Raw genomic sequence first — 22,163 nt, forward strand, 5'->3', positions numbered from 1 at the left:
TGTTTTGGGCTGAGTGCCTAACTCAGTGCTGGCTGTAGGAAGCCCTGGGCTGTCAGCTGGCAGGATGGGGGTTGCTGCTGGCTATTATGTGACCCCCATAAAAGGAAAGGGAGCTCTTGTTTGCTCTCAGCAGGGGTCTATCTCATGACCCCTCTTTGCCAAGGACCCTAAGCAAGCCCTGCGCTGACATCCTGCCTAAATTCTCCTGGGCGGTCCCCCTGTAGCTCCTCTGGGTGACCAGGTTGTTCCTCCCGATGTCACTGGTGGTACAGGTGTCCAAGTGTGCAGGCATCCCCACCAGGTCTTTCCTGAGGCAGCAAATGACCGAAGGCTTATTTGTTGCAGTTATAAGCATGTAAGTGGACACCACCATTTCCACCCCCTGAGGGAGCAAGAAAGAGATGGGTGCTGGGTGTTGTCAAGTCTTCCCCCCCACCATTCCACCACCCCCGCCCCCCTCCCATGCCCCCAAGACAAAACTCAACAAATTCCAAACTGGATAAGCTGGGAGAGGCTGCTGAGAGTGGGGGCACCTGGATGCCAGTGCCCTCTCACCCAAAGTCCTAGAGGGCTGCCACCATCACAAAATAAAAGGGTTGGAAGGGTCAGCTCGCGTGGCAGGAGCAGAACAGCAGAGCGATTGGGAGCCAGGTTTTCTGGGGTCCGTCATCCTTTGCGGCTCACCACTGTGTGAGGTTCCTGTGGCTGCTGTATGTAGCAAAGTGCCATTAACACAACAAAAACTTATTATCTCCCAGTTTTGGGGCCAGAAGTCCAACACCAAGGTGTCAGCAGGGCCATGCTCCCTCCAGAGACTACGGGAGGCTCTTTTTTCTTGCCTCTCCCAGCTTCTGGTGGCTCCTACAAACCTTGGCGTTCCTTGGCCTGTAGATGCATCACTCCAGTCTCTGCCTCCATCTTCGCATGGGCCTCTCCCTTGCATATGAGTGTGTCTTCACATGGCCTTTTTAGAAGGACACCAGTGGTTAGATTCAGGGCCCACCCTCATCCAGCAGGACCTCATCATAACTTGATGGCATCTGCAAAGACCTGTTTCCAAATGAGGTCACATCCACAGATACCAGATTTTAGGACTTGAACGTATCATTTTGGGGGATATAGTTTAACCCACAACACCAGCTGTGTGACCTCAGGCAAGGTACTAATCCCTCAGTGCCCCCTTCTCCTGTGTATCATGGGGACAGAGTGAGTATGCCCGCCTCGTAGGGAGGAGATTAGGGTTCGGAAGCTCCATAAAACTGCAGACTCGCAAGCCCCCCCAGATGCTGAGTTGGAATCTGCCCCCTCCCCCCCCCCAGCTCCCCAGGTAGTTCTGTGCACAGGAGCGTTTGAGGAGCATGGGAAGGGAAGGGTTAAAGGAATCGGTGCAGTGCCTGGCACAGCAGAAGCACCCCATACAAATTAGCTATTCCTTCTGACTTTTATGCTCCTCCCTTTTACAAACACTGAGAGCACCCTCCGTGTGCCCTAAGTGGTTTCAGTCATCGCCCAAAACAGTAAAGAAACAAACGCGGCTCCAAGGAGCCCAGAGATCAGTGAGGAAAAGGGCCATAGACAGTTTTTTAAATGTGGTCAAACAGCTGCATGTGAGAATTGGATTTTGCCAAGGGTGCAGCAGGCCCTAAGTGCCAGGTAAGATGTGGTACCCAGCTGAGAGCCTGGCACCAAGGCCAGTTCATCTCACCAGCCAGATGCACAGTTGCCCAGGCAACCAGCCGATGCCCTAGAGACGATGAGCAGGACACTGTGCCCGTGTTCCTGCTGTTTCCTTGGAAGCAGTAATGACTGCGGTGAGACCGCCTCTGGTGGGCACTTAAGGGGCCGCGTGCTCAGGCTCTTTCCCCTCTTTCAAGCAAATTGCCCGTCTCTTCAGGACCCAGCTTTCCAGGTAGGTATCAGCTGGATGCCCAGCTGCAGCCAGCCTGTAACTGTCATTGGATAGCCAGCTCCACGCTCCAGTTTAACGGACTTCTCGTCTGTTTCGGCAGCAGGCGGCAGCATTGATTGAGAGAGAAAGCACTCAGGTGTGCCTGTCAGAGTGGCCTGGTTGGGTGCTCAGGATCCAGAGCTAGACCTGGGTCCTCATTCCAGCTCTGGCTCTTACTTGCTACATGAGTTAACCTCTCTCAGCCTCGGTTTTCTCACCTGTAAAATGGGGCTAATTGTATCACTCACCTCACTGAGGAGTTGTAAAGATTAAGAAAATTACTTTATACAGAGTGCCCAGCCTGTGGAGAACCCTCCAAAAGTGCTGACAATTATGCCCTTGTGTCACTTGTCACAATCCATTATGGTTGTCCCTGGAACAGCAAGCAGTGGATGAGTGGTAGTCAATATTGCTGTAATTGGTGGCTTCGTTAGAATGACTTGAGCTGTGCCTTACCTTTCAGCTGACAGGGACGACCAGAACTAAGCTGTGTCTCATTTTGTGCTGTTTCCTCCACTCCCTTCTCCTTGGTAGAGCCAATTCCCAGAGCAGGTGTCCCTACACTTATCTTGAGTCCGCGGAGGGTAATCTGAATAATCCATCTGTCAATTGGTAAGGCCAGCAGGTAACAGTTGAGTAATTATATTGGTTAAAGTAGGGTCTCTGTGCAGAGGCCACAAGGTGAGCTGAGAGGTTATGAGCTGGTCTAAGGTTGATGCTCAAGGGCAGTTTGGGGGTGACACCCATGGGCCAGTCATAGGCCTGGGTTGTATCAGAAGGCAAAGTGGTCTTTGATGCTAAAAGGATTTAGGGAAGCTGTTCTGGAATACTAAAGAAGAGGCCAAAAACGCCTCTCTCCTTCTACCCCCACCTACCCAAGCGTCAGGGCCCCCGGAAACACACTGGCTCGATAGGGATGGTGAGTTACCCAGCACATGTCGGCATCCACAGCCCCAGCGAGTCCTGAAGGAATGAATGAGGAGGTCAAAGGGCCCTGAGTAGGAATCAGGGAAGCCGGAGAAGTCACCCAACCAGTCATTCTCCCTGCATGTGCAAAGGTCATTGCGTACAGCAGCCTGTAGACCTGGAGGGAAAGCCGGAGTGGCCGGGCAGGTGGTCAGGGTGGCACTCACATTCTGGTCCTGGCAAATAAGCACTACCCGAGTGATGGGGAGAGGCAACGAGCACGGTGCCGGCCCTCTGGGGGCATGGTGACAGGGGACTCCAAGACTTGAGGACAGCACTTTGTGGTGACGAAAATGCTCTCTATTTGCACCATCCAGTATGGCAGACACTAGTCACATATGGCTATAGAGCTGCTGCAATGTGGCTAGTGGGACCAAGGCACTCAAGTTTTAGTTGTTTTATTTTAATGAAGATAAATTTAAGTAGCCACATGGAGCTCGCGGCTTTCCTGCTGGGCAGCACAGCTTTGAGACCTCCACTGAAAAGAACTTCTAAAAGCCAGTCAGGTTCCTCCCTGAATCGTTTTTCTAGTGGCTTTAGGTGCGCCATGCAGCCTCTCCTTGAATGACAGGTGGTGGGGAGCATGCGCTTGTGTGAGCCTGAGCCTCGGAGGCTGTGGCAAGTGGCAGAGCAGCAGCCCTATTGCTGGGAGGCAGTGCTTCGAGCTCATTCTGAGCCACGCCCCTTCTGGCGAGGGGCATATTCTCAGTGACAGCCCGTATCCCCTCCCTCAGAGGAGCCAACAGTTTCTGCTTTCCCAGGCCAGAGAACCTGGGCGTCTGTGGTTGCCTCGGCTGTGGGAGCAGTTGCTGGAGAGATGGCGGATGTTGCTCAGGTAACGTCCCCTCCCTGACAAGGAGAGGGTGAGGACTGCCGTAGAGTGACTGGCTCTTCCTCCTGGGAGGCAGGAGGCTCTTCCTGCTGGCTCTGTTGTCTCAGGAGCTGGCAGGGCTTAGTCACGGATGCCGGGATCCCTCCTAAGTCCTGCCTGCTCTGGACCACTCACTCCCAGGACTTGGTAGGTGATAAGAATGAGAACTGCTGTGTAGCCAGGATTGGTGCTTGATGCTTTATATACCGGGGGTGCCAAAATGTAGACAAGTGAACACTTTGGTCAGCGTTGCTCAAGCAGTAGTTCGCCATAATCACAAGTGTCTGGCCGCTGATGGTAACCACTTTGAGCACCTCTCGTAATTGCAGAAGTCAAACGTGACTTGTATTCATCTTTTGTTATTGGTATATATTGAGTATTACAATTTTAATAGTTTTTTTTCTTTCTTAAAATGTGTATACATGTTTTTGGCACTCTCTGTATATTATCTCATGGAATAGCCACAACATCCTTTCGACAGTAGTTATTTTCATCCCACACTGCAGATGAGGAAAGTAGGGTGCAAGTAATAGACTGTAAGTTCCATGAACCCTGGGGCCTGTCTGCTTTGCTCACCTTAGCTCTTCACACAGTGCTTGGCACATCGTAGTAGATGGCTGCCAGTAATTTCTGTTGTATGATTGGTTGGATAGATGGATGGATGATGGATGATGGATGGATGGATGAATGGATGGATGGATGATGGACGAAGTAAAGCTTAGAGTTGAACTGAAGTCTGTTGATGACAAAAGCCTGAGTGCTTAACCCCTAAGCCATACTGCCTCTGGCTTTGTGTGATGTCCTCCTCTGCCTGCCCAGGTTAGGATGTTCTTTAAACACCTTAATTGAGTTATAATTTACATACAATAAAATTCACCTATTTTAAGTCTATGACTCAGTGACTTTAGTAAATTTATAGAGATGTGCAACCATCCCTACAATTCCATTTTAAAATAGTTCCATCATCCTCAAAGATGCCCGCTAGTCTGTTTGCAGTCTAATCCCCGTTGCCACCCACCATCCCCAGACAATGACTGTTCCACTTTCTGTCTCTATAAATTTGCGTTTTCAGACATTTCATATAAAAGGAGTCATACAATATGTCTTTTGCATCTGTCTTCTTTCACTCAGCATAATATTTGTTAGGTTCATCCATATTGTAGCATGCCTGAGTAGTTCCATCCTTTTTACCGCCAGATGCTATTCCATTGTCTGGGTAGACCATTGTCTGGCATATTCATTCATCAGGTGATAGACATGTGGGTCATTTCCAGTTTGGGGCTATTATGAACAGTGCCACTGTGGACACTCGTGTACATGCCTTTATGTAGAGTCTGTTTTTAGTTCTCTTGAGTAGATTTCTAGGGACAGAATTGCTGGGTCATGATACATTTATGTTTAATGTCTTAAGCAACTGCTGAACTGTTTCCTCATGATACCGTACTAATTCACAGTCCCGCCAGCTATGCACAAGGTGCCGGCTTCTCCACATCCTCACCAACACTTGGTAGCGTCGGTCTTTTTGCTTACAGCCAGACTGGTGGGTGTGAAGTGGTGTCTCTTTGTGGTTTGAACCTGCGTGTCCCTGGTAGCTCGTGGTGTTAGCAGCATTATGCATTTACTGCTGGGCTGGGGTTTGACCGTTTCAGCAAGGGGTTGGCAAACTTTTTCTCTGAAGGGCCAGATGGTAAATGTTTGGGGCTTTTGGGGCCACATTTGATTACTGTGGCATTTTTTTTTTCACCACGCTTAAAAAACTGAAAGACATAGTAATGCTTGGCACATCATAGTGGGTGTGCTTGGCTTCCTTTGCACAAAAACAAGCAGGGAGATAGTGTGAAGGCCCCCATCAAAGGATTCCAGCAGCTCATCCGCTCCAGACATGCAAGAGGTCACCCACCTCTCCTGGTGAAGTGGGCTCGGTAGGCGGACCATACCGCAAAGCCAAGGGCCGGGCTCCTGGGAGCCTGGCAGTCAGGGTTCCAGAAGTACCCCCATTTCAGTCCCACTGCGATTCATCACCAGATGGGCTCACCAGAGTTCCTGGGATGAAACCTGCTAATTTGTCACCCAAGGCAGAGTGACGAGGCCCCTGCGGTCCTGGACAGGCCTCCCTCTGCCTGTGGCTGCCCTGTCCCAGAGCTCAAAGCCTCTTCTGGGAACCCATGGCCTACCCACACTCCATGACCACGATGTCACGGCCACACTGTCCACCTGCAGCTCCCACCAGCCCCTCCCGTGGCTCCTCCAACCCCTGGTCACCTGGACCCCGGCTCTGAGAGCCTGTGGAGTTGTCCTGGCCTTCACCCCAGGCCACCAAGCGTTCTCAGCCCCGTCTTTACAGTGCCTCTTGGTGAATCTCCTTCCTGTCCATCATCGGTGCTGGCCCTGATTGATGTGATAGAAAGAGAGGGACCTCTGGACTTGACCAGAGCCAGCTTTGACCCTTGAATGGCCGCTTGTAGCTGCGTGACCTCTCAAGTCATGTCACCTCCCCAGCTGTGTAGACAGGATACTAGAGTCCTATGGCAGAAGTGGCAGGCGCCCCACCTTCTCAGCACCCTCGTCTCTGAAGGCTGCTCACTGTGTCCATGTGTGCTTCCCGGGGGGCATGTGAGTTCCTGGCCGTGGGAGCACTTTGGCCTGGGCACAGGGCAGCCAGAGGTGCCGGAGTGTTCAGGAAGTTGGTGGGTAAATGCCACAGCTTCCTCGCTCCTTGGATGGGCCAGCTCTAAGGTGTGATCTGCAGTGTCCCCGCGAGTCCCCTGTAGCGTGCCGCACCCATTCCCACAGTGGCTCATGTTGCCAGTCGTCCAGTCGTAATACTTGATGATGCCCTGTTAATTTACCACCTCCTATTCCCAGTCTTCATTCCCCACCACGCACTGATGTGTCCTCCGGCTCCTCTCAAATACATAAACCGCTTGTACTCAGGTCCTTGTCTTAGGTCTGCTCCCAGGGCTGCTTAGCCTGTGGCGGGTCTTCAGCTCCTGGGGTGACTGTGAGGATGGAATGAGACGATGCCCATAAGTGCCCGGCAGTGCTTGGTGCATAGTACTTGTCCAGTAAGTGTTAGCCCTTGTTACAGCCCCTGGGACCTTCTGGTTTTGTTTTTTTTGGTTGTTGTTGTTTTTCCAATGGTAGAGAAGGTTTATTGAAAGTTTTTATTATTATTATTTTTTTTATTGTTAGTTTCAGGTGTACAGAACAATGCAATTGTTTTTACCCTTCGCAAAGTAAAAACACCCCACCCCCATCTACTGCCCTCCCACCCCCGATATCATACTTATCTGTTACAATTCCATTGACTCCATTCCCACACTCTACTCCATGTCTCGTGACTATATGTATATATAATTATAGTTGACATACATTATTATTCAACATCAGCTTCAGATATACAGTGTGGTGGTCAGGCCTCTACACCGACTATGAAGTGGTCTCCCTAACAAGACATGAGTCCATCTGGCCCCCTAAAAAATATTTACAACATTATTGATTATATTCCCCAGACTGTGGGACCTTCTGGTTTTGAATGCAGCCTCTGTGACACTGTCCTGTGGATACCTCTTAAGCAGGGTTCCTGTGCTCGAGGGAGAGCAGCTGTCCTCCCCACCCTACAGGGGGCGCTGTGTCGGTGAGCGCCAAGGCTGGGCCCGCCCATGAAGGGAAGGGATGAAAGCTGCGTAGGGGCTGGTGGCACCAATGGGGCCCTTCTGCCAGGGTCTTGCTGCCCCAGAGTCCTAATGATGTCTGAGTGTAGACAGCGGGGGACTGTACCCATGGCTGCTCACCCATGGCTGGTTGTATTCAGCAAAGTTTAAATGAGGGTTGGCTGGAGCAGTGTTCACCAAAGATTAATGATGGCTATTTCTAGGCTGTGGGATTTTTGAGGCTTTTCTCTTCTTCTTCCATTTATCCTTTTCTTTGTGCTTTTCAGCATGGTTTAAATTTCTTACAATGAGCATGCATCATTTTCACACACACAAAAATGAAGTCATTGTTCTTTGAAAGGTAAATAACTTGCAGCTGATCAGGCGAGAAGGCCCTTAAAGCCCAGACTGTATTCCAGTGTAGAATCTACTGTGGGAAGGAATGGGTGTGCATGGGCGTTGCAGTTTTCTTTGGGGCTTAATATATGGCAAGTTTCTGTGATCATTTCATGGTCATTTAAAAATTAAGCCATTCTCTGGGTATGGAACAAAACCAGTGTCCAGGACTCAAAGGCGCATTCATCTCCTGGGATGGACTGGGTTCTTGCCTTGGGAAGTGTCTCCACGACGTTAGGTTTCAGGCACAGTGTTTGCACAGACCCAGCAGTGCAGGGTAAGGCAGCCTCCTGGCTCACAGCTCTGGGCAGGGAGGCTTGGCTGATGGGAACTAGGACCGAGGCTGGGTACAGTCCCAGGGAAGCCTCAGAGAACTGGGTGTGTCTTGTCACTAACGTCATGGAGTTCAGCAAATGCTCATTGTCACCATCATCCTCATCAACAGCACATTCACTATTCACTAAACACCCACCCCCCACAGAGCTTGCCACACATTTCTTCAAGCCCTTATCAGATCCAAAATGATTGACAGGAAAAATTTCTGGTCTTTTCCTCTCCCCAGCCTGATGAAAACTATGCTATCTTCACTTCAGTGGTTTGTTTCCTCTGTCCTGCTGGACCTCTGAGAGGACTTGTCCCTTTCTAGTTTTTGATGGGGAATGGATGAACAACAAGCAGAGGAGAGAGGGGGGGCGGGAGAGGGAGAGGGACAATGAATGTGTGTGTAGGGAGAGACAAGTTAAATCGATTTACACAAGAAAGATCTGGGAGAATGAGGAGGAAATAAACTTTGGTGTGAGTTAACTATGTGGGTGACGGGGTAGTGATAGGGGTATGATTAGCAAGTAAGAGGCTCCAGAAAATCATGGAATGTTAAAAAAAATGGAAAAGCAAAATGGAATACTCTTTGTATTGCTGTGCGTTGCACATTTCATCCTTTTAAAGTTGTTCCAAAGAGACTAGTTAAATATCTGGGTTCCCCTTTTTGTTCCTGGTGGCTGTTCTATTTGGACTATGCTTTCGAATATAACTCCACACAGAGACTGGACCACGTGGGTCCAGGATTTATAAAGATTACGTATTGGAAGAGGCTGCAAGGCATTTTCATGCCCAGTGTACAAAAGAGGAAACTGAGGCGCAGCAGGCACAGTACTTTATAGGAAGAGCCGGGTCTGTCTGACCCTGGATTCCACCACCCATTCCACCATGGTGCCTCACTCAGCACGATGAACTACTCAGTTTGACATGGACTGTGTCCCCCCACATACTTCCTTTGAGGCACTGGGTTCCAAGACCACTTTGTAATTCTTACCTCAGAAGCTAAGTGGTTGGGAGACCTTGGGGGCCTCAAGGGCCAGTGGGGGACCCTGATCTCTTCCTTTCTTCTTCCCTCATTCATATTTTGGCTCAGAGATTGTGACATGTCACCCCAGCTGGCCGCTGGCACAATGACACTAAAATTAGGTTTTCCCCATGGAGCAGTGCACTTAATGAAGGAGTTCATCCAGTTAGAAAGAGGCTCCCCAGCAAGCTGGGGCAGCAGTGTTTATGTGTGTGTGGGGTGGGGGTGGGGAGTGGGGGCAGTCGCAGAGCCGGGAAGGAACATTTGGCTGGGACCTCCGCCTTCCCAGGGCTCCTGTTTCCATGATGTCAGAGAGGCGGAACTAACTGCCTTACATCGAGGGAGGCAGCAGCCCTTGCTTGCCCCAGTTGCTCTCTCTCCAGCTTCAGAAGTAGCGCCTCAGCGAAGGTGAGAATGCCCCCATTTTCCAAACCAGATGGAGGCTGAAAATGGCCTTGCATTTCCTGGGGGCCATTCTGGGCTCGGTGCCTGCCTGGCTGGAGTTGAATTCCTAGCCCCCAGCCTGTCTTGTTTCTTAGCTGAACTCCACTCTCCAGGGATCGGGATGAGCAGAAATGGAGCTTCCAACTCAAAGAAAGCCCCTCTGTGGAGCCACGAATGTTTCCACTCTGTTGCATTTGAATACTGAGGGAGTCAGTTGGGCAGAAGATATGATCTGAAAGAGAAACCTCTTCATTCTTCTTTAAAGTCATTGGAAACGGTGTGGAAATTACTCTTCTATGTTCAGGAGGCCTGGCAAATGCACTTTGGACAAGAGTCTTCCCTTCTCAGTGTCGGTTTCTTATGGGGAGAGAGTGGTCCCCACTCACAGTTTCTTGGAGCCTTTTACATCCTAATGCATCTGATTCTTTGATCATCTTGTATCTTCCACCCTTGGTATGTTAGTAAAACGTTTGTGTCTCTTTCTCTCTCCTGACCAGAAAAAGATTTACAAATATAAGAAAGTTCTGAGTAACCCCAGCCGTTGGGAAGTTGTCTTGAAGGAGATCCGAACTCTGGTGGACATGGCCCTGACGTCCCCCCTGCAAGATGACTCCATCAACCAAGCCCCACTGGAAATCGTCTCGAAACTGCTCTCAGAGGTATGACACCTTCTCTTGCTTAATTTTGCACCTCACTTCCTCTCCCCCTCCCCGCATTTAAGTTATTTCACTTTACCTTCCCTGAGCACCAGCCCTGTCCCAGAATTGGATTCAGGTTTGTGTTGTCTCCCCAATGCCCAAGGAAGTGAGTGGTTCCCCCCAGCGATTCGAGGGTGTTGAGAAGCTCTGCTCCTGAGCTGTCCAGGGCTTGCGGCAGGGACGAAGGGAGAGTTGTGCCACCCTGCCATGCCACATCACCGAACTGAGGATAGAAAACGAGGGGCGGGGGAGAGTCTTGGTCTTAGGCCTTTGTCTGGGCTGGTGGTGGTGATGACAGCAGCTGATTTCAGAATTCTCTAGCTCAGCGGTTCTCAACCTGTGGGTTGCGACCCCTCTGGGTGTCGAACGACCCTTTCACAGGAGTCGCCGGGTACTCGTATGTGGGTGTATCTGCATGTGGGCCTGGAGACAGATAGAGGAGTGGTGTCTCGGTTCCTAAGACCATCGAAAATATGTGTTTTCCAATGGTCTTAGGCGACCCCTGTGAAAGGTTGAGAACCGCTGCTCTAGTTCATTCCCAAGTGGGAGCACATCAGGGAAGCCCCCAGACTGCCCTTGTTCTGCCCCCGTGGCGCTGGGGCTGGTAGCCCTGGCCGCTCCGTCTTTCCCCAGCTCTGTCCTGCCTCAGCGCCAACGATCCGAGCAACATGGCTTTCTGCCTTAATCACCCCACATAGCCTACAGCTATGCTTTAACACACAGGATTTTTGGGACGTTTCACAACAAAATGGGAATTTCTAAATTCTCTTTAAAACCAATCAGAAAACCCAGCAGCACTTGGCAGCTGGCGCTGCTTGGTGCCACCCGTCTGAGCCATCTGCTTTTCCGGGTGGCCCCACGCTTTGGGTGTGTGCTGTGTGCCAAGCGCCATCCTTGGCGTTTGAATGAAGCAAGCCCCTGCCCTTCCGGAACTTCCACTCTGGCAGGGGAGACACACGAGGGAGACCTCGTCGGCCAGACAGTCATGCTGTCATTAGGAGCCAGAGGGTGCTAGGAAGCACACTTCTGTTTACTCTGTCCCAGGTGCTGGTCTAAGCACTTTACAGATACTAATACACCTCTCGTTTACTTGCCTGCCTGGCCCCCTGGGTCCAGTGGAGTTGATGACTCTTGATTTAAACTGTGTGGTCTCCAGAGTGATGCTTCTGTCCCCCTCCCCTGGGGGTGGTCCTTGCTCTTCTGACACCCTGGGTAGCTCCTAGCTCCTCTCGATTCCCTGCTGCCTACATCTGGCCCTCTGTCTGCAGACCCCGATTGGTCACTGCCTGTCGGTCCAGGAAACTGGCCGGGCCTTCTGTGTCTGCTGAGTAGAGAGGGTCCCTCACCCTGGGAAGAGGCAGGTGTGAGAGGTAGAAAGTGGGCTGTGGTGACTGACGGTCCCAAGCAGAACAGAGGATGTGTCCTCACATGGGAGAACAGCTTTGTTCCATGAAAGAGGAAGGACTCAGCCTCTGAAAGGAATGACGGTCAAGGTCTAGAATTTGAGACCGAGTGCTATACTCCCAACCTCAAGTCTGGCTTCCCACCCTGAGCAGCAGAAGGGGCCTGGTAAGCAGGCAGGGACTGGCTTCTCATCTGCTGAAGAGGAAGGCAGCTGACTTTCAGTAAGCACCTGCTGTATGCCAGGCAGGCGCCGGGTGCCACACACACAGAATCTTATTTAATACTCACATTCTCCCTGAGAGGTGGGCCTTGCTGTCTCCATTTCACAGATAAGGAAACTGAGGCACAGAGATACCAACCTGCCAAGTAAGCATTGGGGCTGGAAATTCTACCTTCGGGCTGCCTAGTTCTTACTGCAAGACCACAGTGCCCAGCATCATTAAGTCAAGCTCATCGTCAGGACGATGGCAGAGGTGGCAGATGACACTGTTTCCAACCTCTGGCAGGATTTCCTTCCCATCTCAGATATGTTTCATGTGACCATGTGCCTGTGGGCCTTTGCATGACTTCTCCAGCTTTAAATCAACTGTCTCGAAGTCAGCTAATCTTCAAGTGCTAGAGTGGAGAGACAAAGGCATTTAAGCAAAACAAAACAAAACAAAACAAAAACCAAAAACAGAAGAAGCTTGCATTTGCTGTGCACCTACTGTGTGTCAGGCAGGGGTCAGCACTGCCCTGTTTTACTGATAAGCCATTGGTAAGGGACAGAGCTGGGACTACAGCCCAGGCCACGCTCCCTCCTGTAAGGCTTAACACCTCTCTGAGTGACACACTTTTTTTTTTTTTTTAAGGTTTTTACTGGGGAATTGGGGGAAGGGGAACAGACAAGTTGCTGTCTTTTTGTTCTTCAGTCTAGTTGTGGAGGACATTGCTTCCCTGGCCCAAGTTGGCACCATCATTGCGCTCTTCCCAGGCGAGGCAGATCACTCGCCAGCCTCTGGACGGCCGCTCCCTGCGGCTGCTGGCCGCTCACACTGATTGCTGGCTACACACAGTAGCCCATGGCAGCCCACTGCAGCAGGGGCTGCAGCCTATGCCATCACCAGCGACTCACGGCAGCCCAGCTCCAGGTTCAGCCGTTGTTCAGCATCTTAGCTGTGGAGGGCAGTGTCACTGGCCCTCATATGTGGGATCCGAACAGGGGCCCTCTGGCGTCTCCATCCAGCTCTTAACCAACACGCCACTCGGCTGGCCCGTGACACGCTTTTTTGAGCACATGCTCTGTGACCAATCACTTTGGCAGGCATTCAGAGTTGATCTTTTTACATTTCTCCCAGAGACCCTGCAAGTGAAGTATTAAAATGTGCAGAGTCACAGAGGCTCTGAGACATTAAGTCGCCTGACCAGGGTCACTTGGAGAAGTGGTGGGCCAGGTCCCCCACCCAGGTTTGTCCCATTGTGACGCTCCTGCTCTTGTGCATAGGTGTGACACGAACCTGAATCGGTAGCAACTTTTTAGTGATGGGGAAACTAGCTTATGTAGAACAGCGAGCGGTTAAGAGCAGGTGTTTGGAGTTAGAAAGACCTAGTTCCACCCTCAGGAGCTAACTGGCCTTGGACAGGCTCCTAGACCTCTCAGTGCCCAGTTTTCATCCACGAGCTGAGGCTAAGATTAGTACTCATTTCTTAGGACTGGGGGTCCACACTCTAATGCGTAAACCGTGCCTAGCACTGTGTCTGTCTGTCTGTGTGTCTGTGTGTCTGTCTCTCTCTCTCTCTCTCTCTCTCTCTCTCTCTCTCTCTCTCTCTCTCACTCTCACTCACTCTCACAGAGCCTTTGAGAAACGGTCACATTTTTATTGTTCCGGGTGATGTCTTGTTATCTTGACCTTAAGCACCCTCAGCTGCATGTCTAGAGGGGATTGGGTGGAAAAATAAACAAATCCTCTCTCCTTTTTGCCCTGTTTTGTTTAGAATATACGGGGCTAGATTCGTTCTCTTTACTCAAGTTGTTTCCAAGGCCTCTCGCTCAGAGGCTCAGAGGCTCCAGGCATCACCTAAGTGACCCAAAGGTGGGCAGGATCCCAAGGGAGGGACGGGAAAGAGCTAGCTATTAGGGGGCAGAACAGCTCTGAGAAAGAGCCATCCATCCACCGGCCAAGCAACGCCGGCATTTCTGACCTCCTGGGCTTTCGTTGAGCTGACTGTGTAGAGTGGCCACTCAGCTTAGGGTTCAAGTGTTCCCTCTAATGCACTGGCTCTTAGCGCTTTCAACCTGGGGTTGAAAATGGCCTTGGTGGAGAGACATTTTCCTGCAGAGTGGCATGAGCTGCCGCCGGTGACTGGGACAAAAGAGGCAGCATCTGTGTTTGCTGAAGCCTCTTTCTGGAAAGGTGCCACAGGTGTGGTGCGGGACGGGCTGGTCCCACTGCAGTCTGAAAGACGCAACCTCCACTCACGTGGGTGAAGCACCATAGCTCAGTGGTTGGAGATACAGACTTTGGAATCAGGACAGATGGGTCAAATCCCCACTCCACCACTATTGGCTGTGTTCCCGGGGGAGTGACTGCACCTCTTCGAGTCTCAGGTAACTCATCTGTCGAAGGAATAGTAGGACATAGTAGAAGAGAACCATCATAAGAGGAGAAATGGGTGGGCTGAGTATTATAAAGCTCTGACATAGTGCCTGAGGCATAGCAAACTCATAGTCAGTCGGGAGGGAAGAAAGACCAAAGCCAGGCTTTCATCTACCCTGAGCTGAAAAATGACTGATGTTTAATAATCTGCCATAAATGGACTGCTCAGACTCCAACATCCACAAAAAGAAAAAGGCGTTGGAATCCAAAAACCACCCTCCCGAGTGTTCCTGGATTCTGAGCATCGTGGGTCAGGCTGTCTCCATGGGAACCTGGACACTTGTGGAGCTCAGACGCTAAGCCTGGTCCTGTGCCCACCTTCATCCCTCCGGCAGCCAGACAAAAGCAGATTCATGGCTCACTCGCTTTTCTTTCGCTTTAGCTGGTGTAAACACGTTAGATACCCCAACACACTCCTGAAACCTTTGTAGGGGGTGGGTGCCATGGGGCTCTTTCTAGAACCCAGGAACAGTTGATCTTGCAAGTTAGCTGTCCAGTGGGGAGCAAGCAGCCAGCGTGGGTCTATTAGGAAATATGAAGTGATACCAAAGAGAGCCTGTGTCCACCGAGAAAGACAGAAAGCAGAACACACCACGAAACTAGCAAAAAAGATAACAGTGGCTGTTTCTGAGGGTTCCCATGAGTTCTCATTTATCACATATTCATCCCTTTCCTCATTTGCATACTCACAGGATGGCTGTACAGGTACCAATTGTCTAAGAAAATTCCAGATTGGGGTGGAGGAGAAACCCAAGAATTAAACAAGTTTAATTCATTCAGTTTAATACTGTTTTTGAAAGTTAATTGTTAGAATTTGAATTTAGCTAAAACATCTTGGGCCAACTCACAGGGGACACTAGTGTCCCCTGGGAACCTAGTTTGAGAGCCACTGAGACAATATGCATGTCACTCCTAAAAGACCGCCTGGCACAGAGTCAAGACTTAAAAGTCTGTTCTTTACATTTTTATTATGAACCTGTCTTCGGGCTTCCAAGTGGCATCGTTATGACAAGGGCCAACCACGGATTTAAGCCCCATCCCCTTACAGCAGCCTCCCATTTATGGAAGAAAAAACTGAGTCCCAGCGCGTCCAAAACTCACAAGCGGGGAACCAGACTTGGAACACAGCTCCCCCTGCCCCAAAGCCATCCTTTTCTCCGGCCCCAACCATGCCTTTGAGGCTCTTCTCATCTGTTTAATTAAGAAAAGTGACAAACAGTGCTCTCTCTGAGAGGCTGAAAGCATTTTGAAACTGTGTGGACCTTTGAGATACAAATGTTCCATTTTATTAATATTGGTTTTATTGGTTTTGTTTTGTTTGCTTTCTGCGTTCCACCCTTCAGAACACAAACTTGACTACCCAGGAGCATGAAAACATCATTGTGGTAAGTCTCTCGCCATCTCGCTTCCTCTGCCCACCTCCCAGTACCCACAGTTCTTCCCCAGTTGGAGTTAATTCTTCAGGCGCCAGTGTAATCCACCAGCATGGCGACCTTGCTCAATTTTGTCTTTTCTATCAAGCCAGGCATGTCTCCCTCCTGCTTTTGCACATTTCAGAGCCCCAATTGATTGTGGGGGTTGGGGGGGTTGTAATTATGAGTCTTTGAGGTTTGTAGCAAATGTGTCTTAATCGACTCCCCCTTCCTGAGTCTGCTGAGGGAGTTGAAGGCAGGAGATGGCAGAGACCATATAATTTATTCAGAGGCATAACCCTATTAGTGGAAAGGTAAATGTTCTCTTTTTGCCCCAGGCCATGTCTCCTAATTAACCCACAAATAGAACCTGGATTTAATTCCCTCTGATACACAAAATGAGATATGTTCTGGGTTTTGACGATGATGTAAGCATCTTTGGGGTAAAATATCTTCCTGAGTGATTTTAAGCTATGAAATGTGACCCTCACTAGGGAGAAGAAAAATGAAATTGCACCTACTTGGTGCCAAGGACTATGCTGGGTATTTGAATCCATGGATAACTAAGACAGCCCCTGCTCCCAAGAAGTGCATCATCAACTGTAGGAAGACAAATGAGATTGTATAGAGAGTGGAATGAAAAACTCACTTGGGACAGAAGACAGGGAGCCTCCCGGAGGCAGTGATATCTGAGCTGGGTTTTGAAGGATCAATAGAAGTTTGCCAGATAGCAAAACAGAATAAAGGCGCCCCAGAGAAAGGAAACCAAACATGCACAGAAATTTAAAACAATATGGTCTGTTCTGGAAGCTTCAGCATTGCTAGATCATAAAGCATAAGGAAATGGGAAGCAGGGAGGCAGAACGTGAAATGGATGTGAGAGGCAGAGGCCTGCATGCCTGGGAAAGGACCTGGGGCATCTGCCCAAGAGATCCCGTGGCTGTAGCATTCCAAACAAGGACAACACCCTAGACACCGTGCCCCTCTGAGCTCAGTTAGGGCTTTAAAGGCCCACATGTGGCCCTGGAAAGCCCAGTCTAGAGAGTCACCCTCCTATCTCCGGCTGGGCTCTGTGGACATCAAAGTAGGCGAGTCCGAGGCATCTTATTGCGGAGAGTAAAGGCCACAGCTTCTGTGGCGCCCCGACCACAGTGTCTGGCACATAGTAGGTACTCAGTGGGTGTTTGCTAAAAATATAGAGGTTTTCCCCGTGCTCTAGTCTGAGCACCCGTTGCATCTCTGGTCGGAAGAGGGGGGGACATCAGCCTGGGCACCCCCAATCACCCACCTCCACTTTTCTCTGGTATGCTATTAATAAATTAATTTCACGAATGTTTGCTGTCATGTGAGTACAAGTATGTGCCAGACATAAAGCCACCATTGAGGGATTTACTGTTTGCTGGGAGAACCTGGCAGGTCAACAGATAATCAAGAAATGACATGGTCAGGGGTTGAGATTTGTTTAGGGTGATAGAAGAGCACACAGGACAGGCACCTAACCTCCTTTCTCGGGGAGGGTGCTGATAGGAAGATGACAGAGGGCTTCCAGGAGGAGGTGAGCAAACTGAGTCTTAAAGGATGGATAGGAGTGCTCCCAGGAACGGCATCCAGGCAGAGGGCCCAGCACCTGCCAAGGCAAAGTGGTGAGGCTGGCTGGTGGAGAAACAGGCTGGCACCTGGGTATGAGGGAAGGAATTGACGTCTTCCGCTCCTTGCTGGCGGACACCTGTGGGTCCCACTGTGGCCTTGACCCTGGAAGGGAGGGCAAGGGCTTTGGACTTTGGACGAGCCTGGGAAAGGAATTTTTTGGTCTGAGAAATCCAGGCTGCATTTATCAGCTAATTGGGCTGGGTTGACCCCTTAATTGGGCTGGGCTGAGCTTCTCCGCTCAGCAGGAAAGCCTGAGAACAGGGAAGAATTTGATCTGAGGCTCTGGTCCCCTCCTCCCTTCTCACCCTGTCAGTCTTCTTTATTCCCGATGCTGTTATCATCATGCAGCCATCTGTAGCCTCCTTTCGTTCCAACAAATACAAGATCTGATTCGACCTGTTGGCAATTAGTCTTCTCCCAGCAGAGCGTGGTGTATATATACTTATTTTTCGTAAGTAGTTCTACAAGTACCTGGAGTTGGTTTTATTCAATCCACCAGTCAGGCATCTGTGTAATAGGTAATCGTTGGCTGGTGGCAGCTGGCGCGTCACTGGGTGAGCATGGATCTGGAGACGCAAGCCCAGCTGGTAAAGAAAGTGTGTCTAACGCTGAATATGGGTTCATGGTCAGAGCCAAGCACAGACCCTGGGCCCACCCCATACTAGCTGTGACCTTGGGCAAGTCATGGAAGAACTTTAAATGTTATTTAGTTGTATTAAAATTATCTTTAATTTTGCAAGTCTTTCATAAGTGTGTTTTCCTTATATAAAAAAAAATTTCCTCCCCATCTCAGCACCCTCTTCAGAAACAGCCCCCTGGGAGTTTCCAGGTAGAGATAAACCGACACAGACAGATAGGGTTGTGTTGTTGTTTTTTGTTTTTAACTTCCAGGATGTGGTGCTGTATGTGGTATGCGTTTGGCTTTTTGCATAACAGTGTGTCTTGGAGTCTTTCAAGTCTTCTCAGGCATGCCTTCCCCCGGGTTTCTCACCCTGGGCACTAGTGACAATTGGAGATGGCGAATCCTTTGTGGATCACGCATTGCAGGATGTTGAGCAGCATCCCTGGCCTTGACCGACTAGACGCCAGTAGCACTCCCCTGCTGTGAAGATCAAAAATGTCTCCAGACGTGCTGATATCCCCTGGAGGGCAGAGTCAACCCAACTGAGAACCACTGGTCTACCCCATTATTTCCAGTGGCTCAAGAATATTTTTATTTAACCAGATGGCCATTCAGATAGCCTCCAGCTAATGTGACGCCCCAAGCCTCAGCCTCCTCAGCTATGAAATGGGTGTGACAGCAGTGCCTTTCTTAACAGGGCTGCTCGAAGTGTTAAATGAACTAATGCACCTAATATGCTTAGCTCATAGAAAGATTCCACAAAAATATAAGCTTTTTTATTAATTATACATTTTTAAATGATCATCGTTCTGTGACCAGGGCAGGCCTTGTAAACTCCCTGACCCTCTGTCTCTTCGTCTCTATAAATGAAAATAACTACAGCTTGACTGCCTGAGCTCGAATGAGCTTCAAATGAGATAGTAGCTGTGGAAACACAGGGCCCATGCCTGACCCCCACTGTGGGCCTTTAATTCCTTCCCACAGTGTGATTGAAAGGGCTCAGCCAGGGGGGATGCAGCCTGCACATGGTCCCTCCTCCCAGAGCTGGGTCTGGGGAGCAGAGCCTCAGGCCAGGCAGTGACTCGCAGGCTGGGGGAGGCTCCCTGTCCCTCTGCCCCTTCTGAACGTCACCTCTCCCCTTGTTTACTGGCCAGCATCACGGTGAAAGGGGCAGCAGAGAGTCCCCACACAGCAGCCAGACGCTAAGCCTCACAGTCCAGAACTTTCCATGATGATGGAATATTTTTTGTCTGCACTATCCAGTGTGGTAGCCACTCACTTCATGTGACGCTTGAAATGTGTTTAGTTCGACTGAGGAACAGCATTCTTCATTTTATTTCATTTAAAATCATTTATTTCATGTCAGCTAACATCTGAGTCGTCACATGGGGAGCCCTAGACAAGTACGTAAGACCCTGGGCCTGCTCTCCAAGTGTCTGTCAGCCTGATTGTTGGTGCTGCAGAACAGAACCTCCATTTCGATGACTTGTTTTCACAGAGGTGTGCTCACTTGCATGGCCAGTCAACTAACGGTCGTTTCTTACTGGTTTCCAGTTACATTTTCCTTTCCCTAACGGCCCCAAGACAAGCAGAAGGCCTTACTGAGAGGCCCCTGTGTATCCAAGGGCATTGCTATAGGAGGCAGATCAAGGAGACTCTCTGAAACCAAGGGCAGGGTCTGAGCTACGGGAGCTGGTGATGGAGAAGCCATGTCATCCTGGAGCCTTCCTGGGGAGTTGGGCACAATCGTCACCTCTTGCTTCTGTGCCCAGTATAGCCCAGGATGGTCCCTCTGCGATAGTGTCAGTGACATGTTGTGCCCCAGGCAATGGGCTTATACCAAGCCTGAGACTCCAAAGCTTCTAGAGTTTTCTCTTATCAAATCCCCCTCAACAACGCTGTGAATCAAGAACTCTAGTTTTTCCCATTTTATAGACTAAAAGACTAATGCCCAGAGAGGTTGAGTTGCCCACCCAAGGTCACACATCCTGGCAGTCTTGGTGCTGGGTCCTGGATCTCCTGTTTTATGATCTGGTGCCCAGTATGGCAAACAGGAAAAAGAGTGGACTTCACATAGGCATTAACCAGCTAGTAACTAACATTCACCGAGAGCTGGCCCATTGCAGGCGCTCTGAGAGGCACTTTACACCAGGGTTTCTCAGCTGGGGCCAGTTTTGTCCAGACAATGCGTTTTTAATTGTTCAAAATTTTTATTTGAATTTGAAAGTTAGCAAACTCATTAAAACAGAAATTATGAAAGGGACTGAAAAATCAAGAATCAAACACCATTCAGGCTATGGGAACCTTGCGTAGGAATGGCAGTGGAACCAGTAACTCCTGTCCAGCTGGCCTAAGAATACTTGGTGAAAAATGAATTCAAGGGGCATTAGATATTCTAACCTTTTTTAATATACAGTGAAGTGTATTTGGAGATATTTTTGATTGTCACAACCGGGTTGGGGGTCACTCCTGACATCTGAGGGCAAGAACAAGGATGCTGCTAGACATCCTACCATGCACAGGGCAGCTGCCACCACAAGGAACAGCTGGCCCAAAATGTCAACAGTGCAAGGCTGAGACACCCTCTCGGCACGTAAGACGTCTCTAACCCTCACAGCGACTCTGTGCTCCACTTGCCAGGTGGAAACCCAGGGGTCCAGAGAAGGGAAATAACTTGCTCTAATTGTCACACCATAGTAAACACCAGAATCAGGGCTCAAATCCAGGACTCAGCCCCCACAATCTGGACTTGTAACCACTACGCTATCCTGCCTTATAGTCAGGGACTGTTGATCTGAGAGGGACATCATCAGGTCATGAAACCTCTGAAGTTACATGCATCATTGAATGTATTTTTCATGGAGGCAACCCAGAGCTTTATCAACTTCTCAGTGGGAGCCATGTGCCCCCCAAAATTTAGGAGGCCTGGCTTGCAAGTTAGATAATGGGCCTTTTTTGCCCAGATGGCGACAGAGAGGTTGTGCTTTCCATCATAGACACACACCCTCTGTACGATTCATTCTGAGAGATTCCAGCTGACATTTGGTTCATTGTCTTTCAGGCAATCGCTCCTTTGCTGGAAAACAACCATCCACCACCAGATCTCTGTGAATTCTTTTGCAAGGTATGGCACTGCTGAAGGGGGCTGTTTGCAGGACCAGCCTGCCTCTGTGTGTGCATGCTGGGTGTTGGCTTTGCACAATTTGCCGAAAACCCAGGCCCCACCGACCAGGGTCAGGGCCCTCGACACAGCCGGAGGGCAAGCCAGGTGCCCCATTCTTAGAATTACAACCCCCTCTCTGCCAGACAGGTGGTATTGGAAGCCCAGGGTCCAAACCAGTGGATCGGGGAGGAGCGTCCAGCTTTTCCTTAGCATGTCTTCATGGCTGCCTCGGGAGAAACTTGCAGCAGATTTTCTGGGCTCCTGACATCAGAGCTGGGTTATTATTAGCCAGGGCTCCTCTGAGCACCAGCTGGCCCACAGTGGGGGCACGGCTGTAGGGCTTTCCTGAGCAGGGAAAGAAGGCAGGGGATGCCAGGTTAGCTGGGAGGAGCCACAGAGCGGGACACCCGCTCCCAGGGACACAGCGCCAGCCTCACTGTGGGATTTACCTGGACCACGTCCAGGGCACGTCAGGAACCAGGCGTCCCTCATTCCGCAAGCGCACCTCAGTGGCCCGGAGCTGAACCAGCATGCCGTCCATTTGTTCTTTGCTGTGTAATGATTTTATGTGATGATTTGACGTCCTCGGAAAGGCACAGCGCCTAGGCCTGCTGCTTCCCAGCGCTGCCCTGGTCTCACTCCTGATGACTCACCTCCCTCGTGCTCCTTCCTTCCCACGTGGCCTGGCAAAGAGGGCACCCAGGAGGCCTGAGGGTTTTTGGAGGAAAGGGGGACTGGGGTTCACTTACTGCCCCATCCCCTGCCCTTCAGCCCCTGCCCCCCCATTCCCACCCAGGGAGCCTGCCCTTGTCTGTGCTTGTCCGGGGACACAAGCTTTAGGGAGACAGGATTGCACTGATGGCCCTATCGCTCCATCAGGAGACCTTTTCCAGTGACCCACAGAACAGAGGGTGGGCCCAGCCTGCGGGCCTGAAGTGTCCAGGGTACATTTTTATGT

The 22,163-nt window shown here is 50.3% G+C and overlaps 1 protein-coding gene across 1 annotated transcript in view; it reads left to right on the forward strand.

Annotated features, from left to right (window-relative positions):
* CMIP (c-Maf inducing protein) overlaps nucleotides 1-22,163 on the forward strand; it is a 238,680-nt gene that overhangs the window by 173,553 nt on the left and 42,964 nt on the right. The window contains exons 4-6 of the mRNA XM_019634902.1: nucleotides 10,118-10,279; nucleotides 15,702-15,743; nucleotides 21,104-21,166. Coding sequence (XP_019490447.1) covers nucleotides 10,118-10,279; nucleotides 15,702-15,743; nucleotides 21,104-21,166 — 267 coding nt within the window. The remainder of the gene's footprint in view (nucleotides 1-10,117; nucleotides 10,280-15,701; nucleotides 15,744-21,103; nucleotides 21,167-22,163) is intronic.

This window comes from Hipposideros armiger, unplaced genomic scaffold, assembly GCF_001890085.2.
Source record: "Hipposideros armiger isolate ML-2016 unplaced genomic scaffold, ASM189008v1 scaffold_19, whole genome shotgun sequence".
Taxonomy (NCBI): Eukaryota; Metazoa; Chordata; class Mammalia; order Chiroptera; family Hipposideridae; genus Hipposideros; species Hipposideros armiger.